The sequence below is a fragment of the Falco punctatus genome (genome assembly GCF_963210335.1).
Source record: "Falco punctatus genome assembly, chromosome: 6".
In the NCBI taxonomy this organism is placed as follows: Eukaryota; Metazoa; Chordata; class Aves; order Falconiformes; family Falconidae; genus Falco; species Falco punctatus.
Window position 1 is genome coordinate 51029965 of NC_137585.1, and position 17063 is coordinate 51047027.

The 17063-nt window shown below is 35.7% G+C and overlaps 1 protein-coding gene across 1 annotated transcript in view; it reads right to left on the reverse strand.

The window, feature by feature from the left end:
* The window catches only part of ADAMTS20 (ADAM metallopeptidase with thrombospondin type 1 motif 20), a 100238-nt gene that overhangs the window by 22473 nt on the left and 60702 nt on the right, over positions 1 to 17063 (reverse strand). Inside the window, exons 25-28 of the mRNA XM_080391326.1 lie at positions 16023 to 16187; positions 15513 to 15803; positions 15034 to 15195; positions 14110 to 14286 (exon numbers count right to left, since the gene is read on the reverse strand). Coding sequence (XP_080247452.1) covers positions 14110 to 14286; positions 15034 to 15195; positions 15513 to 15803; positions 16023 to 16187 — 795 coding nt within the window. The remainder of the gene's footprint in view (positions 1 to 14109; positions 14287 to 15033; positions 15196 to 15512; positions 15804 to 16022; positions 16188 to 17063) is intronic.

Here is a 17063-nt window from a genome sequence, read left to right on the forward strand (position 1 = left end):
TCACAGGACAGGGTGCCAGTTCTATGCCACAAAAAAGGCACAATTTTTAGCTGTTGCAACTACTACTGCCTACAAAAATAGAAGGCTGGATTAGCCGTCCAAGACTGAACCCTCCGTGAACTTCTTATAGCTGTCTGAAGTCCTTTCCAATTCCTTGCTAAGCCTGGGTGGCCCAGGGTTCCATAACCACCTTCCCTCACCTAAATTATTGAGAAAACTTGTTACAGCCTCTGAAATGAAGGTTTATTCCCAAATCCTTCTCCAGCCAATATAAGCAACTCTATTGCCTTGACTTGTAGGGATATTCTTATGAGTAGACATAGGTAGGCTCGAGTCTCAAAGCCTTTTAATTCTATCACATGAACAAAGCCATCCTCCTTGCTCTGTGACTGGATCCTCAAAAATACACCCTAGTATTTCAATTGCTTAGGGAGCATGTATGTGGCATCTACTAGGAATGAATTCCTCTTAAAGACATTCTGATTAAAACAAACACAACCACAAAAAAAAGACTTAACACTTGAGTTACTTATAGCTAGATTCTGCAGATAGAACATGTTTTTGTAGTTAACATTGAGCTAAACTTCATGCAGGAAGTGTCATTTGATACTATTTTTATAAAAAATCAGTTTGCATCAAAATTACAGTACTTATGAGAACACCTCTTCTGTATTCAGATAGCTTTCAAGCACTGGTCTCAATTAAACCTAGTTACAGCGTTACTTCAAAGTCTTCCATTTGAAGACCACTCTTCCTCCCCAAAAATTTTACTGTAATTAATTGTAATTAATAAAATCCAGTAAATTTGGAGTAGAATACATGATTTTTTTTTTTTTAAGTGCTAAAGGTCAGTTCCCTTATTATTTTGCATGAAGGAAAATGTGCCTTTTAGAAGCTGTTCTTTTCAACACAGCAGCTCAGGAAGGATGGCCCTCCAGCAAAGTAACTGCCATTACCTTCTGCTCTCAGCAGAATGGAAATCAGAGAACAATCTACTCCAAGTATATTCATCAACAGTCAGTATCATCATCTGATACTGGAATTTCTTAACTTCACTCCTCTCAGCAAGAAAAGCAGGCAGAAATCATTTTCTCTTAAGTCAGCACGTGAAGCACTTCTACATTTTTTTTTTCTTGGTCTGGCTGCATAATAGGCTGAGAAGCGGCACACACCAAGTTCTGACCATCCATGTTGGTTTCCCAGGGCTTCCAGGTACGTATTGTGGGTGTGAACATCCGTGCTCTCCAAAGCGTGGGTGTAGGAGACTCTGGAGTGCTCTGCAGCACTCAGAGACAGCAGCGACTCTTTTGAGGTTATCTAACCTGTCCACTGTCCATAACCATGCCTGTTCCGACAGGATTGAGTACTGTATGCTCCTTAAAAGGCAGCCTTTGTTGGATCCTTCTTAAGATAATTTTGTTTCAACTTTCACCTGAAGGATAACAGGAAACTCCTGAATAACTATTTTTAAAGCATGCTGAAGCGTATATATTTAATAGGTGGACATAAATGAAAAACCACTTACATAAAAAAATAGGAATAAAGAGGATTAAAGACAGATTTGAGGATAGATGTGGATAAGAGGAACGTAAAACTGCTACAGAAGCATGGATGTGGCATCTGCTAGGAATGTATTCCTCTTAAAGACATTCTGATTAAAACAAACACAACCCAAACAAATCCTTCCATTAAACTCAGAACCATCAGGACAGATCTTGAAGGTAAGCTGATTTCATGCTTACAGAACTCAAACTCTACTGACGATGCTACAGAGGAAATTTAGACAATATTTAAAGTTGCCACCACATGGTCTGAATTTTTTTTGCCCTGTGCAGCTGGCAGCAGCAGTAACAAGGAAGACCTCTCAGCAAAACAGCAGTCTGCCTGGATGGCAGCTGAACAACCAGACTCTGCAGCTGTTGGAAAAGTCAAACCCAGAACTCCTGGAATTCCACGTAATGATTAACCACAGAATTTAGTTTATTCACTCTAGTTAGATTTGTGAATAAGTCTTTTTAACTGTGGGCAATCTCTCTGACATCGCAAGGCACTATCCAGTACCTCAAGGTCAGCACAAACAAAACAGATGACCAGATCCTTCTTTGAAAGCCCTGTCGCGTCCTTCCCCCTGACGATGAATACCACCATTCTGCACATCGCTGTCAAAAGCCTGGCAACCTTTTTCATGCCAGCTAGAGAACGTTTGAAAAAAACATGCTGTTACCACGCTCAGCTCCTCACCTACTGTGATACTTAGCCAGGCTTCACTGTGCTATGCATTCCCAACCTGCCTACATACACCTCATAACGGGACTAAGCTTTTCCAGTCTGCAACCTCCTCTTTGTTTTACCTACATAATACACGTAGCACAATTGGATCTTCAAAGAAGCCTTTAGCTATTACAACAACACAAGAACCACAGCTGCTAAATTATTTTAGCAATTATAGGATTTGGCTTTTAAATTGCCTGTATCTTTAGGTCCTGGTGGATATTCAGTTATATCCAAGTCCTTTTCAAGGACATGCTCAGATAATAATTCAGTGCCCTAAGAACTGTATTTCACACATGCTACTTCAGGTGTCCTCATTAAAAGAACCTTTTTGCTGTAAATGACAGATCATAATTTACATATTATATAACTATGCTTCCTGTATTTCCTTTTTTTATTTTTTCTAAAAATGTAGAAGTCTTATTACTCTTCATTTTAAGAAATTAATTTCCAACTTACAGGGACAACATTTTGTTTCAAGACTAAGTTGTATCCTTTTTCTTTCAAACAAAAGTTTTGTCTTGACTTGTTTGGAGATGTACTCTGCTGCTGTAGAGTGAAAATTCTTGATGCCAGGTAAAAATCTCAAGCTTTAGGGGGACTGACAACTGATAAATAAAGCAAAAGCCTTTCATAAAAGTTCACTGCAAAGCCTAAAAAGTAGAGATCGCATAATTCAGAAAGAAAAATCTGAACCCAGGCAATATTAAAGTCTAAGTTCCATAACAAGGGCTAAAATTTGGCTCAATTTTTGGACAAGATTAAGTCAACGTGGCATACAGGGAGGAGACTACCATCCTCTCATTTTCCATACGAGTATAATGCAAGGCATGAGAGAAACATTTTATTGTATTTGATGTTGTGGCAAAGCCATTTCACACAGATTGTGGAGATATTAGCGTGGCTGTTGATGGAAGATTGTGTGGCACAGTAGAAGAGGAGGGAAATTAAACAAGATGAACAGAACAGTGGCAAAAATAAGAAAGGCTAGAAAAACAGGGAAATTCTTCACAGAAAATGAATGTCATACTTCACTGGACTCAAATGTGAATAGCTGAGTCAAAATCCCAAAATCAGACTCAGTTTCCCCCCAGATATTAGCTTCTTTCAGGTTTCAGCTTGCCTGGAAGAAGAGCTCGCTATCAGACACAACAGTAACCTAACAGCAAACCACCTACCAGCGGCAAGCATGCTCACCTTGTTACATGAGAGCATCAGTGACATGCAAAATCAAGCATCAAGCTAACTGAAGATACCATGTGTTTCTGTAATGTCTGCTTGATGTTTTTGAAAGTGTAAAAAAAAATAATCACGATTTCATGAGTCGATGATTAATATGTTCTCCTTCAATAGTAATGACATATCACATTTTGTATCTCATTTAACACTTCCTTTATAGTTCCATTTCATCTCTCAATTACAGTAAAAACTGAATTGTACATTCTTCCTGCCTTATTTCTTCTTGATTTGAATCTGTTGCATCCTATTACCACGTGAGAATCAGAAACAGGTATTTCTACCACCTTTCAGCAGCCATTTGACAGGCTCTACTACCTCATGTGCAGGTCTTAAGCGTCACTGAAAGGTCTGCATGTACCTCTGCTAAGAACTTCACATCAGCCCTCATTCAAGCAACATTATCACTGTAATTAACGACAGTGTATATTAAAACAATGAGATGTACGATCAGCTTAATTGCTGGCAGGGAGGGAACAGATCAACTACATTGCTGTCAGCATTCCTGCAACATGTCTGGTATTTTTTTTTGATGGAACTTTTATGATCTTTCAGTTGAATGATATATACAACAGATGCCTGAGGCAAATCACCATTAAAAATACAGGAACAGTGGTAAATTTAAAAACCCCAGCAGACAATTCTGCCTTACCTTTTCTCCTGAAATCAGTGGCAAACAGGAACAGAGCTAGTCCCTCACTAGGTCTTTGCGAAAATCTTAATCTACAAGTATAAATTTGTGCCAAATTTACAAGACTGAACAGCAATCCTGCTCTTTGCCTTTGACACCTCCTAGAATGTATTTGGTACAGGCACTTTTACCATGACACCATTGCAGACAGAAAATTGCTTATTTGGCCAGACTTCAGCAAGTGTCATCTTTATTCCACAGTCACGTAGCACTAGTAATACCTTTAAGTAATTACATGGAGGCATCAGTACTGGAGACAAACTGAGTAAAGTGCAAGTATCAAGAAAGAAGGGTGGCAGGAATGGAGATAGAAGATATCAAGGAAAACCAGCATGAGCAAAATAAATGCAGAGGGGTTTTCTGTTTCCAATAAATGAATAAATGTCTGGACACATTTTCCAAATGAAGAACAACAGATATATCTGCGTCCACCCAGCAGTTGTGTTCACAAACCTTTGCAAAAGCCAAACAGCAAGCCAAAGTGAACCCACTGTTGCTTCCAGCAAACAGACACAGTTTAACAGATTGCACCACAGCACAGCGAGGATAGCTTCCTGCCTCTTGTGAAGCTTGGGAAAACTCAACAAATGCATGGGAATGACATAATACGCACTCTCACTGAAAAGTAATGTTTGCCTCTTGAAAGTGACGTTTTATTCATAGGCTTTCATAATAAAGGTTGGACTGTATTTTCAACACTATGGAGGATCTCTGGTGCGGAAGCTACATTTGCACAATCAAAGGGGTTGCACACAAAAAAGCATTTCTGCATATTCTTTTCACAATTTAAAACTTAAGACAAAAAGGAAGAATCTATGAAATTAAGAGATAGAGTCCTTTCGATTAACCAGTTACAAAAGTAACTAGAGACAATACAGTCTTACAATGGTAGATCAGTCAGTCTTAGCTGAGTTTGTAAAAGCCTAAACATGAGCAGAAGAAACATTGGACCCCAGCACCTGCAATGTCTGATTTATCATTTTTAATCACGGTAGCAGCAGCAAAACAGTAGGTCAGAAATAGAAGGAATAACAAATACATGAGCTCTGCGTGTCTTTAAAAGTACCACTTCACTTTTTTCATTTGATTAAAAATTAAGGTTTTGTATTTGAACTTTAAGGAGAACTGGAATTAGCAATATATACTGGAACAATACAGTTTTGTCAGAAATTTTTCAAACTTTTTAGAAGCATACACGAATATAACTTCTTCTATGGCACTTCACTAAATGTCAGCTAAAGAATTAAGAAAAATAACAAAAATATGTTATCTATTAATTGGGTATGAAAATATGAGTATATTTTAGGTGATAAGAAAGACATTTTACCTACCTTCACATGCTGAATTACAGTTTGTTTTCAACCTAAGCCACTCTTTTGTATATTTTCAGTTTACTTACAGATCAATTTTTCCAACATTACAGACGCGCACAAAGGTGAGCATGCACGCAAGCTTCTGAAGGACTGATCTAGCAGGAAATCTAAGTGCCCGCTCCTGCTCTCACTGAAGTGAAAGGGCCATAGACAGATGCATGCCAGAACATACACTGATCAATAGAGCAGTCTATCTTAGCAGAGTCACCAGTCTCCCACAGTTACTGGTTTTCAAAGAAAGGACTAGGAACTCCCAGAACAGAGAACTATGAAACATTTTGTTCATTTCCTAGCCTATGCCAGGTAACCAAAATATTTGTGTATTAAACTTCATAAGTGTTAGGAAGTGCTAATACTTTCATAGAGGTTTAATAACTTTTAGATTTGCATCTCAAAACCACTTTGAACCAATATTTATGAGTTGTAACTCGGTTTTGGAAACTGCCACATATATACAGGTGGCTCAGAAGGATTTTCACATGGATCTGACTACCCAGAACCCTTCAGCTTTTCTGAAAGCTCTAACTCTGCAAAACATAAATAAATATATCACTAGCTTCACATGCTTTTTATTCTCATTAAATGGCTCTGTGCATTCAGGAATGGTATTAAGGACCACCTGCTTTTTCTCCCCTTCCATGAAACACTATTTGTTTGGGGGTTTTGTTGGTTGGTTGGTTTGTTTGCTTTGCTTTTTGTTGGGGTGTTTTTTTGTTTTACTTTATGTTCCCCTCTTAACTTGTCCTCTTTCTACATGGAGGGTTTTAAAGTTCTGTAAACCTCCTCATGCAAAAGTGTTTTAGGAATGTAAAAAAAATATGTCTTTGAGAATAAGAGTTAAGCATTACATTATGATCCTCGGTTTTCGGTATGTCTTTTGTCACTAAGAAGGAGCAGAACTGGGCAATAAAATTATAGCTCCAGCAAAAGGTTCAACAGCTAGCATCTTTAAGCTTTATCATCAAAGATCATGTGCCAACTACCTATTCCAGTCCACTTATCCAATGGCATCAGTTGCTGTTTTTATCAGTAACAAGGTTTATGTATTTTTTTTCTGTTCAAATATAAAAGCCTCCCCCCATGAAAACAATGTCAGCAAAATATATGAAGTTCACTGCCACACAAAGATTACTCAATGGTAAAAATAAACCACTAACTTTCAGCTCAAGTGGTTAGTTTCCATCCCCCCGTATTTTTAATTTTTTTTTTTTTTTAAGGACTTCAAACTTTAGCATTCCTTAATAAAGGACACATTCAGTATAAACACAAAGCCACACAACATGCATAAAAAAGAGGGGTTAAAATGCAACTGTATTTCACAGACACAAGTCACAGTCATTAAATTAAATTATCACACATACATTATAACTTATTTATTATTTCAAGCTATACAGGCAACATAGCACCAAAATGGAGAAATTTCCTCTGAACTTGATGAACAGTAAATATTTGTTTCTGAATTTTGGAAACAAGTATTTTCTTTCATTTTTATCAGAATTGCCCTAAATGAAATCCACCATCCAAAGTCTGGTTTATGACATTATTTGGGTAGTGACATATGTTATCAGTTATCTCTGAAAAGGCATCCCCCATTTCCAAAGTTTAAAAAAAATGAATAGCATATGCTAACGTTAAGACTTCAGCCAGTGAGATATTAAATAAATGTGCTGTTTTGGTAATGAGGTATTCTGAAGTTCAACATTAGGCAGCAGCAGAAGTAGAGGTAAAAGACTGAAGCTGGTTTTGAAAACCAAGTCCACTGATTCTGAATTCCCTTTTAATATAAAAGATTATTTATAAGATATAAATACTTTTTACACATTAGAAGAAGTGAATTAAGGCACTTATCATACACAGCAAGATTTTCTGCATTAAAATGAAAACAAATAAATATTTTACTTATGCAAGTTTGGGTTGCTTCTGCTCCTACAGAAGTCAATGGGATGCCTGGCAGTAACAACACTGGAAGGGGACTGGAATGTTAATTCTTATTAAATAAATCTATAGTCATTAATAACTGATTTCTTCCACTAGTGCAAAGACAGAATTACATGAGCAACTATGTATTCTGGGGCGACTAAAAGAAAACTGAAGAACTAGAAAAACAGCCATGTTAAAGAATATTCCATTATATGTCTGAAGGGCAGTATGTTTCTGACACTTAAAGGGTAACTTAGAAGACGAGCTGATCCACTCTTTTTATGCCTATTTCCTCTGAAATCACAAGTAATACTTATGAAATTACATAAAAATCCTAAAAGTGAGGAAAAGAAACACAAATAAAAATCTTTATCAACATTTCAGACAAACAGAACATTGTTGTAAGGGTCAAAATTTGCCTGTATCACTGACCATAAAGACATCTCAGCACAGTTAGATTTAGACTGTTCCCAAGTAACTCAGAAAAAATAATATTCCTAAACTGTAGTTTTGTGGGACTTTTTAAAAAATATAATTTGAACAGTTAGTGAGTGAAACACTTGTCTGGGATACTTAATTTCTTTACTAACAACAAAGTACAATTGACATGACTAGTTTGTTGTCAGCGTTTTGTTCTTTTAATAGTGTTAGAACAGTGTAAAAGCACTCTGCACAAGTACTGTTCTTGGAAAAGTTGTGTCTGTCCACTTCTAATCCAAGGTCCCTTTAATTACAGAAACTATCTTTAAAAACTTTAAAAAGTAATTCAGAAAAGAATTCTACAGTTATTATTTGACTTCACAATTGGTATATGGTAAAATTTTAGGACAAACTCTTCCTAAGTCTTAACTTCAAAAAGAATTGGATGCGTCATATCTCAACCCAAAATATAAATGTGAAGTAAAAGAGCATGAAGCCCAACATGCTAAGAAGTCAAATGTAAGAAAACAAAGTGCTGATGACTACACTACAATTAATTCACATTAGACAGTGTAATTCTTTTCCATTAGTATTCAAACAAAATTCCAAATGTAGATGTTTTCAAGAAAGTCAAGCAGAAAAAAACTTCAAGATGGACCTTAACTTTGCTACGCTCTGAACTGTAAATGATAGGGCTTAGTAACAAAGCTGTACAATGACATGTGAAACTGCGCAGATGAGAAAACCAGGACACCTCAAAAAGACTATTTGAGGTAAAACTGAAGACGGTACAGAGCAAAGGCTTAACCGTTCACTTTTGTGGCAATAGTTGTTACCTTCAAATTACAGCAGCTTCCGGTGCTGCATCTGCTCAGGTAAGGCCGGCACACGGTAAGCCATCTGGTTTCAAACGTGCCATGAAGATTTACTGATAATAGACTACTCCAACGACCTGTAGGTAAACACCGTTACAATCTGGATTCAGTAATCCAGCTTTGTATTCTCTCTGAAGGAACAAGAAAGTATGAGGAGCAAACATGTATTTCAAGTTGTGACGTACCTGATTAAAATGTCTCTGATAAAATTTAGGTTGCTGTCGACTCATACAAGAATGAAAGCCCTAATGAAGTATAAAGTTTCCAAGGTAACTCAGCTTCTACCACGACTGCCTAAACAGGAACCTTGCCGTTTGGCTACCTGGCTTTCCAAGGGTTTTGCTAAGCACTGAAAAAAGTATTTGGGACCAAAAATAAAATCAAACTCCTAAATACAGCAAAATCTTTGTCGTCCAAAAATGTGAATACACTCTCCTCACTATGTGAAGCCAAAAGGTGTTGTCTTCCTATATATGAATAGCCTATTTTATTCCCCCAGTGTAACTCCTCCTTACACTCCATAAAATCTTTAGGAAAATAAATAAAATGAAAGGTACACAGCACAGTAAAAGCATATATGTATCAGGAATTTTGCAAAATTTACACTTGTTTTCTGTTGTACAGTACCTGCCTAGGAAGCATAGAAAAAGAGACTAGAAAGGAAGATATGACCAATTAACCAAGAGGTAAATACCAAAATCTTAAAAGAAATTGAGATAAAAAGGGGAAATTTCAGTTAGCAGTCAAATACAATCCTTGAAGTGAAGGCACCATAAAAGAAACTGCACTGAGAAAAGTGTACTAGATGAGTAAAAGAGTTATCACCTATTCAACAGCAGAAGGAAGAATAAAACAAAACGTATGTTCACATCACACATTTTGCCCAGGTACAAGGTCAAGGCTTTGGCACCGCAAATCTCCTAACTTGCTACTGCGTGCCAAATTATTTCCCAACCAAGCACTGCTAAAATTATTTTATTCTCTAGTATAGCCACTTTACATTGGTGCTATACATAAAAGCTTTGCAAGAGTGTACATTTATCTGCACTATATGTCTTAAGATTTGTTGTATCTAAACATAACCATTGATCCAACTAACAGCTGATTTGATTATATTCCCACATAATTTTTGTCAGGTAACAGATGATTGTTTGGCTAAGAATGCTAAAGCATGTGGATATGGGAAATGCTGTGCAGCAGAGAAAAAGCTTAGTACTGAAAGTAACAAAGCAGCATTCTTCAACTTAATTAATACAGGTTATTCTACAACTCTTCTAGAAGAAGTTTTTAATTCTAGTCATTACAGTTCAGTTTTAAAACCTTACGGTATCTTTGTGAATTTGTAACACTCCCTCACTTCATGCTTTAAGTTAAAACCAACTTCTTGTCACTAGGGTCAGAAAATCTGAACCACTCTGCTGAACATTAAAACAAACCAGAAATCTTACTGCATGGTCTAAACACAAAAACCCAATAACGCGCTGTGGAAAAAAGGGATACAATAAAAATCTATACTAGAACAAAAGTACTCTTAGCCAGCTGTTCAGAACGCTATGGAATTTTTCTTGACATTATATATTGTGACATATGGTTTCCATACTTTTTAGCTTGCAATTTATTCATTCTTTCATGAAGTTGTGGTTCATTGTCTCAATTGCTCACCAATGAAACTGGAGTAGTCTAGAAGAAAAATATCTAAGATGCATGGGGCAAATTTACTGGTGGTGCAACTCCATTAAAATAAGCAGCTATATTTACCTCAAGTATTACTTAATGTATAAATACATTATAAATATGTATATATCAAGATACACATATCTGTAGTGTAATTTTTGTATACCAAAAAAGAGGTAGTGTACTTAGAAACATGCCAACTAGGCAGTGAAATCTTGAAATCAAGTATTTCAAACTTTGAAAGACTTGAATTTAGGCTGATAAATATTGGACAACCATTCCTCATTTACATTAAGAATCAACACCAATATTGTTTGAAAACAAGGCAGAGTCCCTCAAGATGCACAGACTGGGTGTACACCCACTCCATTTCCTTTGGGTTTTGATAAAAAGGCAGAAAGGAAAAAAAATTTTAAAAAATGAGAGCAGCATGATTCAGCTCTTCACTAAAGAAAATTCTGTTAGAAACTTGCACAAAACTAAGAGGGTGGAAGTTGCAAGCTACATTCTAAAAAGGTTGTTGCCAGGGTCTCTCAATGACATCAAACAAACTCAAGTTCCAGGCAAAAGGATGTGTTTCCTAGTCATCCTCCCTGTAAAACTTTAGCGCTTCTTTCTGGCTTGGATATCATGATATGAAAATATTGGACTTTTCTGAATTTTCAAAGATTCAGAGAAACAAAGTTTCTGAATATGCATAATAGTTCTGAGAAAGTGTCCTGGAGTGGTACGAGCCTTTAGAATTTGAGATTTACTTGCCTCATATTCCTTTGGACAACTGCAGAGACCAGCAGAGGAGTATGCAGCTTTTAAGCTTTGTAGTAGTCAGCTCTGGTGGTCACAGACAGATGCTTTGAAGTGTAACAGCCCATAGATGCTAAACTGCAGAAAGCGTCACCAGAATTCTGGTTTCAAATCAAACCACAGCCTTCCTTGCAACTGCCCTTTTCTGCATTTACAAGATATGTTTTACTTGAATTACCTTGTGTAAAGTCAAAGAAAAATAGAAATAAATGTACCTACAAGGCATGTTGCTAGAAGCCTTCTATCCTCAAATATATACAGAGATAGCTGACGGAAAAAGATAGAATGCCCCAGTATGGAAGACAGCATAAAAGACACTGACAACTGATAAACTAGAACAGTCCTTCTACATGGTGGATCAGGTTCCTGACTCAGCATTCTGAATTAGTCTTAGATTATTTGTCTCTTTCTGAATCTATTTCTGCTTGAATATAAATCCAAGAGGAAACTGTCTGGATATGTAAAAGCCAGAATAATCCATGAGCAAAGTTTTTAGTTCAGATATAGTTTAGACAAAGCTACATCAGAATGAAGAAAGAGTTTTTAAAGTAATTTTGATACCCATTTGTGAATTAGCTGGGCCAGACACAGAGCCAATATTCAAGGAGGTCAAGGAGTTGTTCCACATAAAGCAATTACTCGGGAATTCCCTTCCTTCTACTCACTCTCTCCATGTATTACATACATGCCATGCATGCCAGAAGTAAAAGACAGAAGAATCTGTCATGGCAATACATGTGGGAATTCTCACATTTCATTTATACTTAAGCTTTGACATTGACATCTCACTAGTAGGTATGAAAGTATAATGCATTGCTGTGCAGACACATAAATATTACTCAATACTTTTATAAAAAATGTAAATACTTTTTTATCCGGTTCTTGCTGTCTTTATAGAGAAGTCAGTAAGTGTATATGTGACATGCTTGATGACTCCAGCCTCCAGAAAGTGTCCAGTCATTAACATTCCCCTATATTAGAGCATATTGTACGCCAGAAAGGCGTAAGATAGGCAGAGCCACGATCTATTGCCAAACTATCACCTCTCTAGTCAAACACCCATAGGTGAAGGCTAAAAAAAGTCATTTGCGCTAGGCTACAACTGTGTCTGTGACTAAAGCTGTTACTGCTGTTTCATCATAGTCATCCTCAGCGAATAAAGTTTGCTCTATTTAAACAGTGACAAAAATTAACTGAAGTTTCTGTGTTGGCAGCGTTCAAACTAGCTAAATTACTAAGAAGTGACAGCATAGTTAATATGTGAGTCGGCTTTTATTTCCTGAATCAGCTACATTTGCTTCTGCACACCACCACGTGACAGCATGATGAAATTAAAACTATGACTGAATAACCATAAAGCTTGCAGTCATGTATAAAAAAGAGGCCACAAACTCTCTCTGATAACTAGCTTCCATTCTGAACTTCATTTTTGAAAGATTAAAATGGTTTATTATGTCAATTGAGATATAAACCAACATGAAAATCTTTGCAAAACTAACCCCTACGTAACATCTACAATAGTTTAGGTTACAGGTAACCTATTAATGCAGGACAAACTGCAGCATCCCCCCGGGAATGAACTGGCTGTAAATAACCTTTGATCTAAAAGGAAAACAAACATGAAGTTCAAAGGCAATTGTGTGCTAAACGCCCTGCCTGTCTTCTCAGCACCTGAACTGCATACATTAATTAAGCATTAGTCACCACTAATATTTGGCTAATGGCTAAACAAGATACCCTGTCTGTTAAACACAAACCCAAAGCTCTGTTTTGCACAGTGGAAGAAAGAGATAACTGTGTAAATTATTAATTCAAACTTTCATTTTAAAGTCTTTTGGCAATAAATTAGAATAGATTAGGTAATTTATTAGTGTTTATATAAAGTTGAAATCAAACAATATTTTTTTAAATGCTTCCATGTTAGATCAAAGAACCAAATTACAGAATTTTATTAATTAAAAAAATAAAAAATAAAACTGTTGTCCTAGCCAGTCTCCCAGGGATGTTAATGACAGGTCTTTAACTGATTTCGATGGAACCAGAACTGGATCCAACCTCCTTCAATTGCTATTATTCTCCTCATCATTGAGCACAATAATAAATATTGTTGTCAAATTCACAGCTTGGGAAATATAACATACTCTATATTGTAAAGCTTGCTATGATTACTTCAGTATGTTAATAATTAACGAGTGGCAATTTTAAAGATTAATGGTGATTACTGTAGGCATTTTTACACATTAACAGACAGTGACATGTAGACAATAACATATTATAGTTACATACATAATTATACATAGACAGCTTTAATTAGTCACTGTTTCAAAACCACAAATATAAACTTTTATACACAAATGTACACGTAATATGGAGTAAAATGTTTGATGACAGAGTGTAATATACATGTGTGAGTTATTTTAGAAATATGCTATTAGAAAAAAGTTATGCACTAAAAAGCTTTTTTTTTTTACAAATATAAATATGTAGATAATACTACAGTATAAATTACAGCATATACTTTTAAATTTAAACACAGATCAAATCACAACCCTCCAAAATAGAACAACCTATTAGGTATTGCTATTAGCTATGATGATTTCTGGTAATTTTCAAAATATTCCCTATGATGTTTTACAGACTGTGATACTGTTCCCACTGAAATGGCTGTTTCTCATTTAATTCAGTGACTGCAGGAACAATTGCTTAATAAAACTACATAGAATATATTCCACATGCATTATTATTTCACTGTTATGAAATAAAATAATCATTTTTAAAAGACAAGGAAAAAATAGAGCGACAGAAAGACCAAGAAAGCAAAAAATATTAGTGAATGCTATCGTACCGATTTCCATGGTCCCCGATGCCATGAAACATCACCAGGGCAAGAATGCACATTACATTGTGCCATATTGGGTGGCTTGTCTAGAATTTCACAGTTTTGATCACCCAGCATTTGGCCAGTAGGAAGCTGACAAATCACCAGTCTTGTCTTTATTCCATCTCCACAAGTTTGAGTACACTGAAATACAGAATTTTATATGCAATATTTTTATTAAGAGAGTCATCACATACCATTAAACCAAAAAGATATAGCAATAATCAGTACATGGTATTATTTACTATGTTTATTTACATATTCCCTGGACACTAAATCCAAGAATAAGGACTTATGGTCTTATCTCATATAATGAAAAAAAAAATTATCCCACCAAAATGTTTACCAAACAACATATTTTTGGTATATAAGTAATTTTCTACAAAAAGCAGAAAAAGTCTCAGTTACAGAGAATCTACTCGATCAAGGAGGAGTAACCTTTTGTGAGAATAAATGTGCATATATCTCTCTGACAGGAGGAAAAGATGGAAATTGGTCCTAAAACTAGTTTTCCCTGCCAGGAAAAAGAAAACTCAGACTCTGGGCACATTTTCTCACAGTCTAACTTTGACTAAGTGTAAAATACATATACAATGTGGTTTTGGGGTTTCAATTTTCCCATAATTCTGCAATACGAGACAAAAATACCAATTCTCATTTCTAATGAGCTATTAAATAATACTTATTTGGATGTATATTTATACTGCTTATATCTACACCACAGTTCTGGATTAGAACAAAGAACAAAGTTTATCTAAACAGGTTGAAACACACTCTTTTTAAATAAGGAAAAAAATAGTGTTCGGTTCCATTTACAGTCAAATAATTATGTTACTATTTCTAAGCTTATGTGGTAAATAACGTTTCCCTTTGGAAGTGAAATGATCTTACTTCTCCCCAGTTTCCATAGTTCCATCGTGGGCAGGGTCCAGAATCACAGTGTCTTGACTCTGGAGGTTTTGTTGCCTCATCGCAATAGCTAGCACTTCTTCCTTCCTCATCTTGACATACTACAACTCGACGGTGAAATCCACCTGCACAAGTACTAGAGCACTACCAAAACATGTAAACAGATGTATCACCATTGCATAATCAGAAACATGTAAAATATGTTGTTTCAAACTTAAAATTCTAATTTTTTTTAACTTTCAAACCTGAATTTTTCCAATTAAAATTACTACTGTTTAGAACTACTTAAAAGTCGAAATTGCAGGAAAATATAGTTTGAATTTAATATATTCTTAATAATAATAATTTTTAAATTATTGTGCTGCTTTTTTGACCAAATCTGTACTGCAATAACATTTCTAGAAAAGTTAACACACAAGTGAGAAAACAAATTAATATATTAAAAAAATAATAATGCTTACTGCTCCCCATGGTCCAGTTCTCCATTGATATCCTCCCACAGAGGGATGGTTCCACTGGTTTTTATTGTCTTGTGGATGGTGTATTGGAAGGTAACCTATTTCTGGAAAATGGCTTGGATGGTCATGTATTTTTGGAATATGATGATAAACTGGTTGACATGGTGGCATGTTACATTCCTGCTCTTTGGAAGGTCGGCCTTCAGGATCACAGTAATTCTCGTTGATTTGTTGATGATAGTTGACACAGATAACTTGTCTTGTTACTACTCCAGTATCACACGTAACTGTGCACTGACCAAAAATTAACCCAACATTTGTGACAGAACTTTGATAATTAATAACCAAAGACATTTATATTTACTTTTGACATTAAGAAATGCATACTTTATTTTTTCAAGGGGTGCCATTTGTATCACACTTGCACAGAATACAAAGTCCCCATTTCTAATCAGAGACTTTGACCCATAACCTGAATATACACATGGAAAAAAAATTACAATTAATACTTACAGGGGACCAATTTCCAACTTGCCACTCTCCACATGGGCTAAAGCAGCTTGAAATTTCAGCTGGTCGTGGTAAATGAGCACAGAAAGATTCATCTGCTATTCCTCCATGAGCATCTCTACAACTCACATAGCGAGCACGATCACCCTTCCCACAGGATGCAGAGCACTGTCAGAGAATAATCCAAGCTCATCGCACTTTAGGAGACCAAAACAAGATCATGCAGTCATCTAAAATACTAACATAGCTCAGCATCAGCTTGACTTTAGTATTAAAAGCTGAGAACTAGATTTCCATGTTATGTTGATAGAGCCACACATATAGGAAGGAAAGTGAAATGTTGCCAGATGGTTTAGACCTTAAGAATTCTCATCAGCTTTGAACTGATTTGTATGGCCTTAATTCTTGTGAAGCAGTTCAGTGTATCTGAACAGGTAGCATTTCAACTATAACATGGAATCATTACACATTATATTATATTGCCTTGCAAAGGCAAGATTTTTATTTATTAAAACCAGAAACATTAGAAAGTAACTTCCAGAACATTCTAGTTATTACACAGTGATGCAATATTTACATCAACTTTAAAAATGAAAACTGATATTCACAATCCATTTGCCACTCTAATTTATATTAGCATATTCCATTGAGCCCTTTCTGATGCCTTTATAGCTGAGAAGTTCAAGGTGGATTTAGTGAAGAGTTTCTTGAATTTCCTTCGTCTATGCACTCTTTACTGCTATTTAGTTAATAGCTGTACAAAGATATAATTGTGCTATAAACTTTGTTAAGAACCTCAAGGGATTAACAGGTGCCCCCATATTTTTATAGATAATTTTAAATTTTCACATTGCTGTTAAATAAATTTCATTTTCAATACTATCAAAATCAAAACCTCCAACATTAAACAAAGCTTGTGTAGAAGCCATTTTTATAACGCTCGTTTTACAAATTATTTAAAATTAGACCTTTAAAGACCCAAACTGTTTAATATTGCTATTCATATAAAAGATAAAAAACATATTTTAGAATAAAAGGTGTTCT